At 36.6% G+C, this 19,339-nt stretch overlaps 1 protein-coding gene across 3 annotated transcripts in view; it reads right to left on the reverse strand.

The window, feature by feature from the left end:
* LOC306877133 (E3 ubiquitin-protein ligase ubr3) overlaps positions 1-19,339 on the reverse strand; it is an 85,553-nt gene that overhangs the window by 9,357 nt on the left and 56,857 nt on the right. For 2 of the 3 annotated variants that reach the window (XR_013784869.1, XM_079428666.1), the window contains exons 26-32: positions 18,124-18,257; positions 15,487-15,597; positions 12,228-12,464; positions 11,862-11,998; positions 9,424-9,509; positions 6,538-6,643; positions 1,022-1,122 (exon numbers count right to left, since the gene is read on the reverse strand). Coding sequence is in view for 2 of the 3 variants with exons in the window: in XM_079428666.1 (XP_079284792.1) it covers positions 1,022-1,122; positions 6,538-6,643; positions 9,424-9,509; positions 11,862-11,998; positions 12,228-12,464; positions 15,487-15,597; positions 18,124-18,257 (912 nt within the window). In the remaining variant the exon portion in view is untranslated. The remainder of the gene's footprint in view (positions 1-1,021; positions 1,123-6,537; positions 6,644-9,423; positions 9,510-11,861; positions 11,999-12,227; positions 12,465-15,486; positions 15,598-18,123; positions 18,258-19,339) is intronic. The other variant, XM_079428667.1, reaches the window with a different exon arrangement.

The following is a 19,339-nucleotide window of genomic DNA, read 5'->3' on the forward strand; positions in this document are numbered from 1 at the left end:
AAAAAGTGCTGGGTTGTGCTCCGCTCTCCCACACACAGAAGGATCATGAGAGCATTTTCGCAGCGGATTACAGTTTACCCGAGTGAGCTGTTTCACGTTTTTATGGACATGTTTCATATTTTAACGTCTGTAAACAACAAAATTAAAACTTAAGTATTAGTAGTGAAATTTTACAGTTGTATTATAAAATAAAATGGTTATTTTTCTTAAATACTTAATCTTAATTAAAAATTTTATATGGCAGAAATCAAGCTTAAAGTAACGTCAATTGTTTTTTATCTCAAGTATTTTGGTGGGTCGTGAAATAGATTATACTTGTCTAGGTGGGTCATGGAATGGAAAAGTTTGGGAACCCCTGATTTAAGTAATTCTCAATCAAAATCTTTAAAGAGATCTAATTTTTAACCAAAATCTTTACCATGATATAATTTTCAATCACGATGCAAGTCATTTTTAACCAAAATCTTTATCACAACAAACACTTTAATAAATATCTTAACCACAAGTTAATTACAGTAATTCTGTACCACAGTAAGGAACGACATCACAATATAGTAATTCAGCCTGAAAACTAGAGAATTACTAATTGAAATTAAAGCCACAGCCTGTTTCGCAACATTGCTACTTCAATGATTGATGTTGACAACTGGCTATTTCTCATTTAAGACATCTTGTTTACACAGGATGCATTCTTGCATTAAGCAATTACTGAATTACTTGTAAACTTCAAATTGTTTCATTCGATTGACTATAAAAATACAGCTCAATCTGACACTTTTGGCTGTTGTGTTTACTAGTTGTGTTTTGTGTTGTACTTGAAATTTGAAATTAATATGATGGAAGAAAAACCTTTTATTATAGAATTTATATACAGGTCAGGGGTATGATTGATTGTTTTGGATTGATTTTTTTTTTAAATCACATTTTTATCATTAACAATATATCTGCTATTAAAATATGAACATGAAGAGTATTTGTGATGTTATGTATGCGTGTGTAAAAATGTTTGCGTGTGTATTACCTTTGCGTAAAGGCTGAGGCATGGTAAATATGAAGATGATGAGGAGGGATGGGACGTCTCTGAAGAGCATGGGCACCTCAGGACATTCATCATCACAGTACCTGCACAAAAAACACACAATTACCCAACAATACAACACTCAGTGCTTCAGAAACACAGAAAAAAAAAAAGCTGATTTAAAACAAAAACATCACCTATGGTACACACAGCATTTTTACTTAGATGCATGATACACGTGATCTACAGACAATATTTATCTTGCCCATGCAACAGCGCAAATTAAATCATGTAAGAAAAGGACAAATTACTGTGGGTGGATATTCACAAGTTCTTTCAATGGAGTTTAACTGTAAATGTACAGTAGGTGGACAGGTTACGTAAACCCAAGACTGCAATTAAAATGTAAAAGAAAATGTTCTTTGAGCAAATATATATTTATTTAGAAGACTATTTGAGTGTGTGGGATAAACTGCTGTCCATTAGAGCAGAATTCCCCAACCGAAGGCGTTTGGAGACAAACTCGAATACACAGACGCACAAGCCCACTTTCTTAACATTTGAAAAGTAAAGTAAACTATTCTGACAATTTCTTATTTGTCAATTTAATGGATTATATTTACAGTTCATTTGATTCACTTTATCTGTGGCTACTTACACCTCAAAATACTGCATCCAGTGTGATGCAATGACATCCGAACATATAAAGAACGACTTTACTGTTCAAATTCTACCTCTCAGATAATAAAAACACTTTTTCTTTTGTGCTTGATAAGTGATTACAGGCAGGCAGAAACGGAGAGCAGTGGTTTTATTCAAATGGCTGTATTAATAGCTCAGCTAAAGTGCCTGAGGGGTCCAGTGACAGAGTTGCCTTCAAAAGCCTCTAACAAGGTATTTATAGGCACAGCTGCCTCCCCTCGGAGTCTGAATTCAGCCCGTCTAACAGTCCTGAGAGACGCACAGGTGAAAACCCTGTCTTACCGCCCCTACACAGGAGAAATGAGGCCATTTAAGCAGCCCAAGAGTGTTAAGTGCCTTTTAAACAGGAGACACAGTGAGTGGTAACCTCCACACAGCCATAAACCCTCATAATAAAGCGCTGCAGTCATGAAATGTAGTGCTGCACACCATAATTTGCCAGATGCAGCAGTTATTGGTATCTATGGAAACCCCATTTGCTCAAGTCTCTGTCCGTCTCAAAAAAGATGCAGCAGCAGACACATCATAAAAAGCAAGTGAATGCAGATTCGTCTGCCTTCTGTTTTTTATTCATTTTGTTTCTTTGAAATAAAATACCAAATACAGCAAAACACTTTTGTGCATGTGTATCTTTGAATGTTGAAATGTCAACATGTTTTTTAGACTGATTTGAATATAATTTTATTCACTCACACACACACAGACTATTTAAGTTCATTTTAAAATATTCAGATACTACTGTTCAAACTTTCAGCAAATGCCATTGTAATTATGAAAATCACAGACATGCACAAAAATGCATTCAGCAAAATAAATACTATTGTGACATATCATCCGAATTGTACTTTACAAAATTACACTATTGTTCAAATGTTTGGGGTCGGTAAGACTACTTAATCGTTTTGAAATGAGTTTCTTACTGTATTTTATCAAATAAATGTTGCCTTGGAGATCCCATAGAGAGAGAGAGAGAGGGAGAGAGAGAGGGGGGGGGGGGGGGGGGGGGGAGAGAGAGAGAGAGAGAGATGGGTAGATTACTTACAAATTTTAATCCGTTACTGATTCCAGATTACATGATAAAAATTGTAGTCACTAATGTAATCCATTACATTACACATTTTAGGTAATATAATCAGATTAATTTTGGATTACTTTTGACCTAACATTTATCACATTGATTTAAACAGGATAATCTTGTACCATAATGATGTAAAAATAAAAAAGAAAGTGATAAAATATATTCCTTTCACTGTAATTAACAACATGAAGCGCATTAAACATTATATTACATCAAGTTTGGGTTGGGTTGTGGTCCCGTGGCTAATTTTACACAATGATTACAAAATTGGTCTCTTTTTTCAAAAGGTTTCGATTTAATGAAAAATTACCTTTATTAAATGAACTATTTATAGGTTGTTTTTTTTTTCCTTCTGAGGCCTGATATTTTGGTCAATATTGCTAATTAAACAATATTTTGCTGAATGTGTTTTTGTGCTGGCACCTGGTTTAGGGAGCCCTACTTGGGTTTAGGCTTGTCATGGATAAATAAATCTGGCAATAAAACCGCCAGTAGGTGGCAGTAAGACCCTGTTTTAATACATGACTTACTGAATCATTCATATCAAACGATTCGTTCAAAACGGCTGACTCAATAGAAACAAAAGTAAGACCATCTGAATGGAATCACTGGCTCACTCGATTCGTTCAAAAACGGATTCATTCATGGAATGAAACAGCGTGTTGCTATGCACTGTTGTATAAAACTAATAGCACATTTGTGCTCGCGGCCTCGCGCACTTGTGTTGATATATAGAAAAGTACATTGCTTGTGCAATTAATATAAAAACGTAAAACCTCATACATGGGTATTTTTGTTTCATTACTGGAATTATGAAAAAAGTGGCCTAATGGTTAGAGAGTTAGACTCGTAATCCAAAGGTTGCGGGTTCGAGTCTTGGGCCGGCAGGGATTGTAGGTGGGGGGAGTGAATGTCTAGCGCTCTCTCCACCCTCAACACCACGACTGAGGTGCCCTTGAGCAAGGCACCGAACCCCCAACTGCTCCCCGGGCGCCACAGCATAAATGGCTGCCCACTGCTCCGGGTGTGTGTTCACGGTGTGTGTGTGTTCACTGCTGTGTGAGTGCACTTTGGATGGGTTAAATGCAGAGCACAAATTCCGAGTATGGTTCACCAAACTTGGCCGTATGTCACGTTACTTTCATAAGAGCATTCAAACTGTATTCTAATGAGCTTCATGCCCAGAGAATACTTTTGACTCTCAAGATGCGTTTTTATTTATTTTTTTAAAGTTGGATGTCAGCTCTCCTATCGTCTCTCAGTCCCTCACAGTCCCACATATACATTGTCAGGAGAACTTTTTAAATTCTAATCAAGGAAAAATACCTTCTGTTGTCTTCTTTTTAAAAGAACTTCAAAAGTTGCGTTTGAACCATTTTGCACGAAAAATTATGAAATTGCTTCCGCTTGTGCGCAGCTTGTTACAGTACCAAGTTCTGATTGGCCAATCGCCATTATTTAGTTGGTAAATGATCATAAGTAGAGAATTTTAACATTTCATGTGCATGATAAGTCTTACTTAATACACAAAATTGATAATCCAAAGGGGATGGTGGATGGATATATATATACACACATATACACATACATACATATATATATATATATATATATACACACATATATATGTATATATATATATATATATATACACATATATATATATATATATATATATATATATATATATATATATATATATATATATATATATATATATATATATATATATATATATATATATATAAAAACACACACACACAGTGGTGTGAAAAAGTGTTGGCCCCCTTCCTGATTTTTTTTTTTTTTTTGCATGTTTGTCACTTTAATGTTTCAGATCAAACAAATTTAAATATTAATCAAAGATAACACAAGTAAACACAACATGCAGTTTTTGAATGAAGTTTTTTATTATGAAGGGAAAACAAAATCCAAACCCACATGGCCCTGTGTGAAAAAGTGCTTGCCCCCTAAACCTAATAACTGGTTGGGCCACCCTTAGCAGCAACAACTGCAATCAAGCGTTTGCGATAACTTGCAATGAGTCTGTTACAGCGCTGTGGAGGAATTTTGGCCCACTCATCTTGGCAGAATTGTTGTAATTCAGCCACATTGGAGGGTTTGAGCATGAACCGCCTTTTTAAGATCAGGTCAGGACTTTGACTAGGCCACTTAAGCCTTCATTTTGTTTTTCTTCAGCCATTCAGAGGTGGATTTGCTGGTGTGTTTTGGATCATTGTCCTGCTGCAGAACCCAAGTTCGCTTCAGCTTGAGGTCACGAACAGATGGCCAGACATTGTCCTTCAGGATTTTTTGGTAGACAGCTGAATTCATGGTTCCATTTATCACAGCAAGTCTTCCAGGTCCTGAAGCAGCAAAACATCCCCAGACCATCACACTACCACCATCATATTTTACTGTTGGTATGATGTTCTTTTTCTGAAATGCTGTGTTACTTTTACGCCAGATGTAATGGGACACACACCTTCCAAAAAGTTCAACTTTTGTCTTGTCAGTCCACAGAGTATTTTCCCAAAAGTCTTGGGGATCATCAAGATGTTTTCTGGCAAAACTGAGACGAGCCTTTATGTTCTTTTTGCTCAGCAGCGGTTTTAGTCTTGGAACTCTGCCATGCAGGCCATTTTTGCCCAGTCTCTTCCTTATGGTGTAGTCATGAACACTGACCTTAACTGAGGCAAGTGAGGCCTGCAGTTCTTTAGATGTTGTTGTGGGGTCTTTTGTGACCTCTTGGATGAGTCGTCGCTGCACTCTTGGGGTAATTTTGGTCGGCCGGCCACTCCTGGGAAGGTTCATCACTGTTCCATGTTTTCACCATTTGTGTATAAAGGCTCTCACTGTGGTTCGCTGGAGTCCCAAAGCTTTAGAAATGGCTTTATAACCTTTTCCAGACTGATAGATCTCAATTACTTTCTCATTTGTTCTTGAATTTCTTTGGATCTCAACATGATGTGTAGCTTTTGAGGATCTTTTGGTCTACTTCACTTTGTCAGGCAGGTCCTATTTAAGTGATTTCTTGATTGCGAACAGGTGTGGCAGTAATCAGGCCTGGGTGTGGCTAGAGAAACTGAACTCAGGTGTGATAAAACACAGTTATGGTTTAACAAGGGGGGGGGGGGGGGCACTTTTTCACACAGGGCCATGTGGGTTTGGATTTTGTTTTCCCTTCATAATAAAAAAAATAATTAAAAAACTGCATGTTGTGTTTACTTGTGCTATCTTTGATTAATATTTAAATTTGTTTGATGATCTGAAATATTAAAGTGTGACAAACATGCAAAAAAAAAAAAAATCAGGAAGGGGGCCAACACTTTTTCACACAACTGTGTATGTGTGTGTGTGTGTGTGTATTAAATATATAAATTTAAAATGTAAATTTATTCTTCTGAAGACTGTAATAATGCTGAAAATTAAGCTTTGTTCAGTGTCACATGATCCTTCAGAAATCATTCTAATATGCTGATTTGCTGCTCAAGAAACATTTATGATTATTATCAATATTGAAAAAAAAAACAAAACAACATTCTTTAAAAAAGAAAAATTCCTTCATTGTGGGAGTAGGAAGTACTTTTGCCAACAATTTAATTTCCATAATCAGTACTCTGATTACTGGATCTCTGTTGAGAATTACGAGTAGTGCAGTCCTACACAGTGAGTTTAGCAATTTATCATTTTATAAAGCGTCTCAGTTCAGGAAATGTGATCGTGTGTGTGTACTCACTCAGTGTCTCTGCTGTGCGTGCTTTGTGTGAGTCTGGTCCAGGGGTTGTATGCTGAATCTATGCTGTAGAGACGCATGTGCATGGCCAGCACATGAAACAGCTGATCTGAAACACACAGAGAACATGCACACAACAGCGTTAGTGTGTGTAACATGGTGAATGGAGTATGAGTAGAGCCTCCAGGCGTGTAGCAGGATGTGAAAGATAAGAGACCTCATGAAAACCTGTCCTTTTACACCCTGATCAATGCCTTTAACGTTTGCTGTTGATCACTGCTGCCCCCTACCTGCAGCTCACAAACCCACCGGACACCTGCAGGGGCTTCAGAAGCAAAGCCTGGAGAACCTGCAACTTTACCTGAGCAAACAGATTACGGGGAGCAAACAGGAAGAATGACAGACCTTGTGCTATTTCCGCAGTGTAGATATACACTCCATATACATTACCGATTAAAATCTTGGGGTCTGTATAGTTTAGTAAATAACTGAATTAATTTATTTAAAAACTTTTGTGAAATATTAATTTAAAACAGCTATTTTCTATGTTCAGCCTTTAAAATGTCTAACGTCTCCTCTGAATGCAATACAAGACGTGACATATTTCACAGACACAGTGTGCGTTTACAGGCTCTGTGGATTCTTATAGCAGACAGGATGTCAGATGTGCATTATTACCAAAAGCAAAACACCAGCCACATACCAGACGCGGGCTCATCTACTCATGGACAGAGCAATAGCACCACCTATAGATAACTAAGACTGGATCAAATTATTCCTTCATTCAAAGCATTTTAAATCAAAATATGAGAAGAGGAACAGCTTACTGGTCAATTAAGTGTGAAATTTTCAACAAAATCCTTCACAGAAACAGCAATGAGAGGGCAAGAGAAGAATGTTTAGACAAAAGAGCACTTTTAGGTCTGCACTATTCTTTGAAGTGTTGGTCCATTTACTCAAATTAAAAGGTGCCTTTAGCGGTTTCATTGCACCTTAACGTTTTTACAGTGTCTCACACCATGAGCAATGCATGCCAACTTCAAAATACACTACTGCTTGTGGTCAGTAAGATTTTATTAAAGAAATTAACACTTATAAAATCAAGGATGCATTCAATTGATCAATAGTGACAAAAAAAAAAAAAAAACATAATGCTTAGTTTATAATAACATAGTTGCATAATGTTGATTTCAAACAAATGCTGTTATTTTAAACGTTTTATTCATCAAACAATCCTGAAAAAAATAAATCACGGGTTTCACATAAATATTATGCGACAACTGTTTTCAATATTGATAATAACCAGAAATGTTTCTTGAGCAGCAAATCCGCACATTAGAATGATTTCTGAAGGATAAGGTGTCAGGTGTTTGATTGGCCAAAGTCAATGTCATCCAATCTACACTAACATCCAGAGAAATATTTAACTTCAAATTACACTCAAATTCTCCTAAATACAACCCAGAATTGCTCTGACTAACTACAGGATATCTACTGGCAAATCTGACAGCAGTAGCATAAAACAGATTCATTCTGGAAGGAAACTACGTTTTACCAGCCACTTACATTTGAACAAATCACTGAATTAAATTAAACTGTCATGTAACGTGATACTAGGGCTGGGCGATATATCATACGCATCTCGTCAGTAAAGCCGGTTCCTTGATTAGCGCTAAATCTCCATCACCTGTTCTCAAATGGAGCAGCATTTAATACACGGAGCCGTAGTTCACTGACAAGCTACGCAATATCGCTTTCATTATCGAAGGCGATATATCAGCGATAATGAAAGCGATATCGCATGCTATATATCGCCCAGCCCAACGATGATACTGCATAACAATTCTGAAAAACGGCAAAATCATACCAAATTAAAACAAAAACAAACAAAACCAAACCAAACCAGAAACAAAACCAAATAAAAAAAAACAAATGGCATCCTAGCAACCATTCTGGTGGCAAGTGGCATGCACTGCCGCCTCCTTTGTCCATACTTTCTATTTTCCTGTTCCCTTGCTGATCTGATCTCTAATGTACTGAGACTGAGTAAATCTGGCCCTCTCTGTGGATGTGTTTAATGTAGCTCAGAAAATGGCAGCATTGCTGGAGTGTGAAATCTCTTCTGCTGTGCTTGAGCGTCGGGATTTTTTCACAAGAGCTCAAAGACTGTACACACAATCATTTATACAGAGCCAGTGTGAGGGTGCGTGTTGATTAACTGGTTAGGACTGCAAAAATGCACCAACATCAGTCTCGGCATTCTCGCTGTGTCCATCATGCATCATCCCAGAAGAATGGCATTCCTGAACAAATTTGAACAGTCGCCTTACACTTGAATCATGGACAGTAGTCCCCTTGCCACATAGACAACTGAGGTTCAGTTCCTCGACAGTGAAATTTCATTCGGGATGGTGTGGTGTACTGGTTAAGGTTCAGTATTATGGCCTTAAAAGGATGTTACCAGTAATCAACTCATTGTGTCCTTGAACACTGAATTGAAGACAATGAACTTCAAATTACTCCAGAGACCGAAACTGTAGTACATTCAAGACTACTGGTTGATTAATATGGCTGATCTGATGTATAAAGTTTGGTTGCAATTGGGCTATAGAATGAATGTGTTTTGCTGCAATCAAACAAATAAATGTACTTAAATTCACAAAAAACAAAAAAATATTGAAATCCAAATGCGTTTTATCCACTAACAATGCTGACATTGATTCGTACTTAAAACATCTAGTTAGATGCTAAAAATAACAATGGCCCAGCTGAATAATCAGCTAATTATCACTGATAACTCATGTAAAAAACAAAAAAATAAACCAACAAACAAACATTTAAAAAAAAAAGAAAAAAAGGAGGGAGATAGAAAAGGAAAGAGGTACTTACTGAGACAGGAGCGTTTGGCAGCAGCACTGGCCCCTCCACTGCATAGATTCCCCCCACGATGAACCAACTCTAACTCCAGATTTGTCCTGAGAGAAAGAGAGAGAGAAATTATTAACAGGTCCAACAATCCAGTAACACTTTACCTGAAGCCTATATAATGCCTTATAAAAGTATTTAAATATACAATATTTATTTGTAAAGCACATTTAAAAACAACCAAAGTTGACCAAAGTGCTGTACAGAATAGAATAAAAAAAGATTCAGAAATAAAATGAATAAAACAAGACTATAAAATTTGACAACAATAAGAAAACAACAATTGAACCAATGATCAAGGGGTATTAAAAGTGAAATAGAGGGGGCTAATCTAATATGAATAAGTAGACCGTTCCAGAGTTTCGGACCTGAAGTTGCAAAAGCAGTCTAGATCTAGGCACGATGAGTAGACAAATATAAATATAAAATATCTGAAAACATGGATCTTCTACCCAGATTTTAGAGCTGGACCTATCCTTTTACGATGTCTTATAAGACACTATAATACATTAAGCTTTCATAAAAAACTGTGAACAGAGTTATGACATATGATAACTTTACAATAAGGGTAAATTTGCTAACATTAGTTATTACATTAGTTAGCATGAAATAATGAAAAATACTTCTGAATTTATTAACTGCAGTTCATGTTAATTCCAACATTTACTAATAAATTATTAAAATCAAGTGTTGTGTCTGTTAATGTAGTGTAATGGACCTGCGCTAACATTCACCAAAATTTTCTTTTATTAATTAATATTAACAAAGATCAATAAACAAAAACATTGCTCATTGTAAATGTTAATGTATTAATGCATTAATGTTAAGTACCTTACAGTAAAGTCTTACAGATAATACTTTGTTTCTTCAAACAATACAATGTATTACAACATTAAAAAGGCTGTAATGAATTATCCACTAAAATTTCCATCTAATCAAGAAATGTCTGAAGTTGACAATGGAACTTTTTGATTGTATTTTTTAATTTGTTTGTAAGTGTTTTTTGTGTAATTATTATTTTTTTTAGTGTTAGTGTAATTCGAGAATCTTAAGGCCAATTCACACCACACAGACAAACGCCAACAAACTAGTCTGGATCAGTGTGTTACCCCTGTTGGCGTTGGTTGGAGTTTGTTTTCACCCGACTGAACATGCTTATAGATATAGGATCATCCATTTTCTCCCGTCAGTGAGAGTTGATCGGTGTCTGTTTGTGCAGTGCGAACATGAGTTATTTTTCATAAGATTCTAAATCCAACGGGCAACTTGAGCCAACTTGTTTGTTGGAGTTTGTTGCCGTTTGTCTGTGCGGTGTGAATTGGCCTTTAGAGAATAAAGAATCTGACATGATGTCCTTTATACACATAAACAGATGAATCTGAGGTGTGCTGAAATCAGAAAATCCAGAGACTGCAATCTGTCTGCACTAAATTCAAGTGTTTCAAATTAACAGCATACATGCTGTGTCTTACAGAATCTTAAAAAAAATCTTAAAAGCAAGAGGAGAGAGTGTTGAGAAGAGAATGAAACAGGTAATTTCACATAGATAATGCACTGCTGTGTGCTTCCACCTGCCTGCCACTGATAAGTGACTGAGTGAGAGACAGCTGCTCACAGACAGACAGACAGACAGAAGGAAAGAGAGGTGTGGAGGGGCTAATGGCCTGAGAATCATCAGCAGGTGGAGAGACTTGAATCACTGAACTGTCAAGATGAAGTTAACAGACTAAACAAAGACACCATCATCCAGTACAATGTGATCAGATACAGCCAGACAGGCAGATAGACAGACAAAACCACAAAGAAATAAAAGAACAAACCAGTCACAACAAATGAACACAAAAATAAGAGAACCCCCCCCCCCCCCCCACACACAAACACACACACAAAAAGACTAACAGAATGGAAGAAACAAAGAAGAGCACAAGCTGAAAAAGTAAACAATAGAAACAAACAAACAAACAAACAAACAAACAAACAAACAAACAAGGATGGAACAACAAACAAAAAAAGCAAGCAAACAAAAGACTGAAAGAAGCAGAGAACAAAGGGGAAGAACAAACAAACTAAACACAGCAGCAGCAACAAAAAAAAAAGAATGGAAAGAATTTAACAACAAATAAACAAACAAAAGAACGATTCAAAGAACAAAAAAGCAGATAATGTTTAATAAACCCCTGTGGACAAACCACTGATCTGAGAACAAACTATGCAAGCAGGTAAATATCATCAATACATCATCTTTTTGTCAATGATGCTGAATTAACACATTTCACAAGCAACACACTTCCTCCGGGAAACAACTGCTACCAAAATGGATTGAACTTCCTTCTAATGGCACACATAATGAGAAAATTCAAGCTTATATATATAAAAAAATGCATTTCATGGCTCTCTCTTACCTGGCCACAGAGTACATGAAAAGGAAGTCATTGTCAGGTGACCCTGGGTTCTTCCCATAATCCATGTATTTTTTCTGTGTGGTGTTTTTAATGTCCTTTATAACAGATTCCATCTCTTTACTCAGATTTGATTCCGCCTGGGAAGGAAAAAAAGAAAGCCACTTTGTGAAGGCTTCTCTGCTTTTCAGAGCAGAGTCTATGATACTAGCTTGAGATTTTGTGTTATGAGATGTTAAACCACAGCAACATTCGACGGGGCATGAAGAATCACATGGAGGTGAGTGGCACACCAGTTCTTACTCTGAATCAGGATGGAGGGATGAGATGCACAGAACAGAAAAGAGGGGAGAGCGCTGAAATAAATACCAGTGTGGGATCTCTCTGCTTTAGGCTGGCGCTTACTGGGAAAATGCCCAGCTGCTCCTGAAGGTCCTCCACTTCCTTCACCAGCGTCGACATGCTCTTGTTACTGGGCGTATGCCAGGCGCCCGTCTCCATCCCACGCCCAGGACGACAGGGCAAAACACTGTTGGCGAACTGACGACACAGCGGACAGGTGAACTCGCCTTTATCCACAGAAAACCCCTGAAGAACCTGATCGTTCTGAAAACAAACAAATACGACACTGTTCATTTATAGGCAGTTGAATGAGGTTTAACAGATGACTCATTCTGAAAAATAGACGTAAATGGTATCCGTTTGATATGATCTGTTATAATCTCACAAAGTCTTTTGAAGTCGTGGCCTAATGGTTAGAGAGTCGGACTCGTAATCCAAAGGTTGTGGGTTCGCGTCTCGGGCCGGCAGGGATTGTAGGTGGGGGGAGTGAATGTACAGCGCTCTCTCCACCCTCAATACCACGACTGAGGTGCCCTTGAGCAAGACACCGAACCCCTAACTGCTCCCCGGGCGCCGCAGCATAAATGGCTGCCCACTGCTCCGGGTGTGTGTGTGTTCACTGCTGTGTGTGTGCACGTTGGATGGGTTAAATGCAGAGCACGAATTCCGAGTATGGGTCACCATACTTGGCAGTATGTCACTTCACTTCACTATTAGTATAAAGTCTGGTCCACATTGTAGCTTATTCTGTGATCATTGTAAGCATGTTCCAATTTGGTTGTGTTTTTGTGCCAACATTTTTTATTAAAAACTTAAGCACTTGTCGATACTGCACATTTAAAAAAAACAAAAATCAAAAAATTCAAAACCTTTTTTTTTTTTTTTTTTCAAGAAAAGGGGCGTTAATGCAAATAAATGTGGTGTCACATGACAAAATCAGCCGAACAGCGAAACAGCCTAGCAAAATCTAAATTCTAACAACAAAATAAATCATGTATATACAAATGTCTGTTAAACCTTAAAACACACTCGATTTAAACTGAAATGGGAGAAGGAAGGATAGATATAACAGGGAAAAATGGACAATAATATGGAGGTGTCAATGGAAATGCTCCAAGGCACAGATATGGAGGGAGTTTGGTTGGAAAAGCTTGATAAGATATTATATTATTCCTTCTCAGAAATCACATCATGGTAGTAATTTTTCTGTATGTTGGAGAAAACGTGGAAACCAAAATGCAAACTATTATCATATTTTGACCCTTTAACAGTGAACTTTTATTTTTTGAATACATACCCCAGGAATGGTTAAAAAGAGATATGTAATGAATATATTGTTGGTGGCTGTTAAAAAGAGTTTTACCAAAACGGTAAAAAAATGGTTGTCACCAGAGAGTCCTACCCTAAATGAATGGATGGACATCACAAAGGAAATTTATAAAATGGAGCAAATAATATTATTTGTAAATCATAAAATGGAACATTTTGCTTTGCACTGGGAAAAATTGACCAAATGTGCAACATACTTCCGTCGCAAGCTTTGTTTATAAAACAACAGTGCAAATGCAAGTGGATGGAAACTTGGCAAATGTAAATCTATCGGATATTTTTATTTCCGTTTTCACTCGGAAGGCAAAAACTAAGTCAGACTGCTTAGCAGATTGCATCATTTTAAACAATCAGATTGGATATTATAACCGTTTAAAAGGAAGCTCTTACCATTTTTGTGTGTAATATGCATCACAGCCTTGGGTTTGTCACCTGAGGCTGAGACTAAAGTGCTGATAACTCTACAGCTAAAAGGACAGCCCTGCTTAACCCCCCTCTCTCGCTCTGAACATCATTGTCTGCTCATGTTACAGCTTATCAAGCAGATGATGTCAGACTGCCCTTATTAGCATAAGCACAACGCTTCCCTGAAAGGTTCAGCTGAGAAGAAACGGTGGTGAATGAATCTCTAGCAGAACAGAGCAGAGTCTAAACTAATAGTCACTTGATAAGTTAAAGATCTTTACAGTATTGATAGCTTTTAGGGGGCAGTCGTGGCCTAATGGATAGAGAGTTGGACTTGTAACCCGAAGGTCGTGGGTTCGAGTCTCAGGTCCGGCAACCACGACTGAGGTGAGACCCTTGAGCAAGGCACCGAACCCCTCAACTGCTCCCCGGGCGCCGCATTGATGGCTGCCCGCTGCTCCAGGTGTACCTGGATGGGTTAAATGCAGAGAACGTCCCTTTCCCCCTTCCCCTTGTGGGAAGTCGTGGCCTAATGGTTAGAGAGTCGGACTCGTAATCAAAAGGTTGCGGGTTCGAGCCCCCGGCCGGCAGGAATTGTAGGTGGGGGGAGGGAACGTCCAGCGCTCTCTCCACCCTCAATACCACGACTGAGGTGCCCTTGAGCAAGGCACCGAACCCCCAATTGCTCCCCGGGCGCCGCAGCATGGCTGCCCACTGCTCCGGGTGTGTGTTCACGGTGTGTGTGTGTGTGTGTGTGTGTGGATTTGTTCACTACTCACTGCTGTGTGTGTGCACTTGGATGGGTTAAAGGCAGAGCACCAATTTCGAGTATGGGTCACCATACTTGACAATACGTCACAACTTTAACTTTAACTTCATGTGACGTCACACCCTCATAGGAATGCACACCTGGGGGGCAACATGAACCTTAGCTCCACTGACCGCCAGCTATTTTTACACAGATTGCATCAAGTAATAATGTACTAAAACACAGATATTAAAAAGGCGAGATTCAGTGGACACCTTATTGATGATGTATATTTTGTACAGGCAAGATGATGAAGCCAGAATATAAACACAATGTGCAAAGTTTCACATTAAATGGCTTCCCGTAGAAAACCATTAGAAGGAAAACACTGAACCGTTAAGCGGATTGCGTTCATGTTCCTGGCCTCATCTGCTTGCCTGTGTAAACTGTGCATCATTAATGTGGTGATTACTGAATTTGATCTTTTAATATTATCGTTTTAAATATATTAAGGCACTTTTAAGTGTTTTTACAACGTTTTGTTGCACGGTTTATGATTGAAATATTGCCGCGGGTGCTTAATATGGATTGCAAATGGCCAAAACTTGCATTTTGTTCAGAAATACCTTTGCTTATTCTTTTGAAAGGTGATCTAAATATTTGCGGCTGGGAAACAGATGAAAAATTGACACGTTTGTGCAGCAGTTCTATGGATGTTTTGCCCTCCAAGTCTTCAAACCGGTCAATAGTCTATATATCAATAGTATCAATAGTCTTCACTATAAAGAGCTGATGGATTCTTACCCGTAAGGACTCCATGTAGGACTTGTGACAGTCTATATGCAGAGTGTGGCCACACGTCTGCACATACACACCCCCGTCCCAACCAATAGACACAGACTGCAGACATGAACTCTGGGGAAATTAAGCATGAGAAAATGAAAAAAGAACTAACATCACTCATGAGCTAATAAAAGAGATAACATTACATTACATTTTGATTGTATTAAGCTCCTGATGTATTAAACTCTTTGAATGAAAATAAAGCTGAGGATAACAATGTATGCAATACTATAATAATGTACAATAAGAATGTTTTAAGCTGCTGTAAAATAGCTTACATTAATAAATGATATCACAGCTGAATTCAATATTAATGCAGCAGCTGTAAACTATCTACAGTTGGGATAATGAGCTCCATTACCTGGCAGAATAATGGTTTATTGTAATTGCTCATTTTATAAAAGCAATAAGACACCCAAGACAGTGATTTTACTACGTGCCTAACAATCCTTAGCCAAGGTAATCACTGTAATGCATTGGCCTCTTGGGGTTTATTGCATTATTAATGTATGTATGTAACCCTAATGAAACTGTGTGCTTAGGCAGTCATATTGTATTTTAGGGCTGCCACTAACGACTATTTTTATGTCGATTAATCTATCGATTCATCTAAATGATTAATTTCACACACAAAAAATCAACAATTTTACTTATTTCTATAAAATCCTTTATTTTAAGGCAAAAGTAAAGTGCAACAGAGTGCAAGTATCTCAGTCCAAATAACTGAAATCAAAGTTCAGTATTATAGTGCAAGAATGACAACATATCCACGTGTTGTCTACAAAAAAAAAAAAAAAATGTAGTATTTACCAGCAATATTATTTACCAGAATTTGTGCAGTATTTCTGAAAAAAATTAATACTTTATTTTTAATTAATTGCATATGCTTTTGATTATTAAAATTTAAAATGGAACCATTAAAATGGAATCCAGAATATAAATGGAAAAAAGAATTTGGTAAAGATAAAACTGTAAAACTCAATCAAAAAGCCTGTCTAATTAATTAATAATTTAATTTAACCATTAAAAGTATAGAAAAGTGAAAATGGAAAAAAAAATTATTTGGAAATAAAACAGATTTCATAGGGCCCTATAATAAAATAAAATAATAAAAAAAAAAAAAAAAAAAAAAAAATATATATATATATATATATAATTTTTTTTTTTTTTTTTTATTATTTTATTTTATTATAGGTAAAAAATTATTTTTTATTATATAAAAAAAAAAAAAAAAAAAAAAAAAAAAATTATATATATATATATATATATATATATATATATATATATATATATATATATATATATATATATATATATATATATATATATATATATATATATATATATATATATATATATATATATATATATATATATATATAAATTTCTTTTGGTGGTAATAAGAATAGATGTAAGTGAACAATAGCCTTTAAAATTACTTAAAATACATATATAATTGAAATGAGGCAATAATAATTAGTTCGAATAAAGTATAAAAACCAAGAAATCATATGGTTTTATTTAACAAAACTGTTAAAATACATAGGCCCGGTTTCACAGACAGGGCTTAAATTTAAGCCAGGACTAGGCCGGAGTAAAATTAAGACATTTAATCAGCTTTTATAAAAATGCCTTCGACATATCTTACAACATTGTTCTGTCTCAAGATGCACACCTGTAACGTTTTCTTCAGAGCAAGATATTTTTAGTTGAGACATCTCAAACATGCATTTTAGTCTAGGACTAGCCATAAGCCTTGTCTGTGAAACCGGGGGATAATGCAGGGGGTGCCAACGGCCTGACGAATGTGCGATCTAATTCTTGTTTAATATTGACCAAGCACCATTTAATTCAAATGGCCACTTAATCTTTAATATTTGGCTATTTCTTTAGGACAGAAATGTTATAGCCACTGTAATTAAATGAATATGTGGACATCAAAACGTGTAAACTCAAAGTGAGGGTTTGAGCTTTTATTTTGAAATCGCGATGTATTCTCCTGTGTTTGCGTAGATTTATAAATGATTTACATTTGATTTCCCAGATGAACGTTATAATAAACCAAAACTCACAACAACATGCAGAGATGGAGTTTGAGACGCTCCACACATGTAAACGATAACAGTTCCTGTGGAACTACTGTGAACGGAGCCGCTGTGAGACGCACGTACTTGACCTACATGCATGGAAATAATTAACGCATATACTTAATTATTAATTACTTAATTATATACTTAATTATAATTAAGTTAATTAAAACGCATATACTGTATTAGAACAGTATCGTATATCATCATTTAATTAAATTGTAGCATTTGTGAATTCACAATTATGCTTAATTATGATTTTTAAATTGGTTTAATATATCATGCAGCCTTGGAAAACAGTCAAATAATGCGTTTTATGGATTCTCGTCTGGTCCTTGAAATGCGCCACTTCCGGTATTGTGCCGGTTAGTCAACGCAAGCAAAATGAAGTTGAGGATTTTAAAAAAAAGAATGTTTGAATAAAATCGACGAATTGCGACAGCCCTATTGTTTTTACTCTATAGGTCTCAAAAAAACAAATGTTTTAGAATGAGTGTTTATATGTACATACATCTCTAAAGTAGCGTTGCATAAGGGACAGCCTAACATCATGGGTCGCTCCACATGTGTCCTCGGGGTAGATATGTTCCTCATCGGTAGTAGGCAATTGCTTTGGTGTGTCACTACGACAGCGGTGCCCCAACACTGAAATACACATTACACACTCTTTAGAAATGGCAATCATATGCTAATTAGCTGCCATCACATTTATGACTTTCCCCATTTGCATACTATAATGAAGTACCATGTCAAAGTCAAATCTGTAAAGCACGTCACGCTGCCTCCAAACCCCACCATACTGAATACTCAGCAATAAAAAATAGATCAAATCAGCAGCCTGTTAGTCCATCAAATCTCCAAGAACTGATTTTCCAGCTCTATAGGGTCAGGCAAGATTGCTTCAAACACAGCAAAATTACCATCTTGTCCTTGAAGCATTTCAATAATAATATAATAATAATAATAATAATAATAATTCAATAATAATCACAAATCGGACAAATCATAGACTAGTGATTATTCATAAAACAATGTTAATTTTATCACAGGACTGGGGTGGGAGAAGACTACCAGCGAGTAGACCTGCTAAGAGTTCACAATGCATGATAAATGAAGCAATTAAACACTGTTGTTAAAACAAGTAGTCAGGGCCTAAAACTAACTTTTTGCCACACCTGCCAATGGCTGGTGACGTGATAAAATTGACTAGTCAAAAGATTTTTTTTTACCAGCCATGAAACTCTTTGTAAAAACAGGCAGTCATTACTACTACAATGACTAAACATATTTACCGTGTTTTTAATTCGTCCATTACTTTACTTACAAGAAAAAAAACAACAAACCGATTTATGCCACATTCTCGGATTATGAAGAATAAAGATGGTAAAAGTTAACCTTCTAAAATGAAGCAGCAATATCATCTTAGGTAAAAGTTATTAGAACCGTATCTAGGGGCAAGCTGGCCATCACACTGCTCTGACCTTATCAGCCCGTATGTATCCTATTATTTTATTCGCTCTTGTCGCTTATGACAGAACAGCTAATCACGATGAGTTTGTCTTCGGAAAAGATTATTTTATTCGCTTACGTCAGAAACAGCGAATCCCTTTTAAAAAGTTCTGTTGTTCCTACTACACTGCATTGTTATATTTTGGAAAAGTTTTACCTGGCGACTAAAACTGATACAGATCTTTGCCAACACCGATTTTTACTTGCATTTGGCGCTT

This window comes from Barbus barbus (genome assembly GCF_936440315.1).
Source record: "Barbus barbus genome assembly, chromosome: 11".
NCBI classification, from domain to species: Eukaryota; Metazoa; Chordata; class Actinopteri; order Cypriniformes; family Cyprinidae; genus Barbus; species Barbus barbus.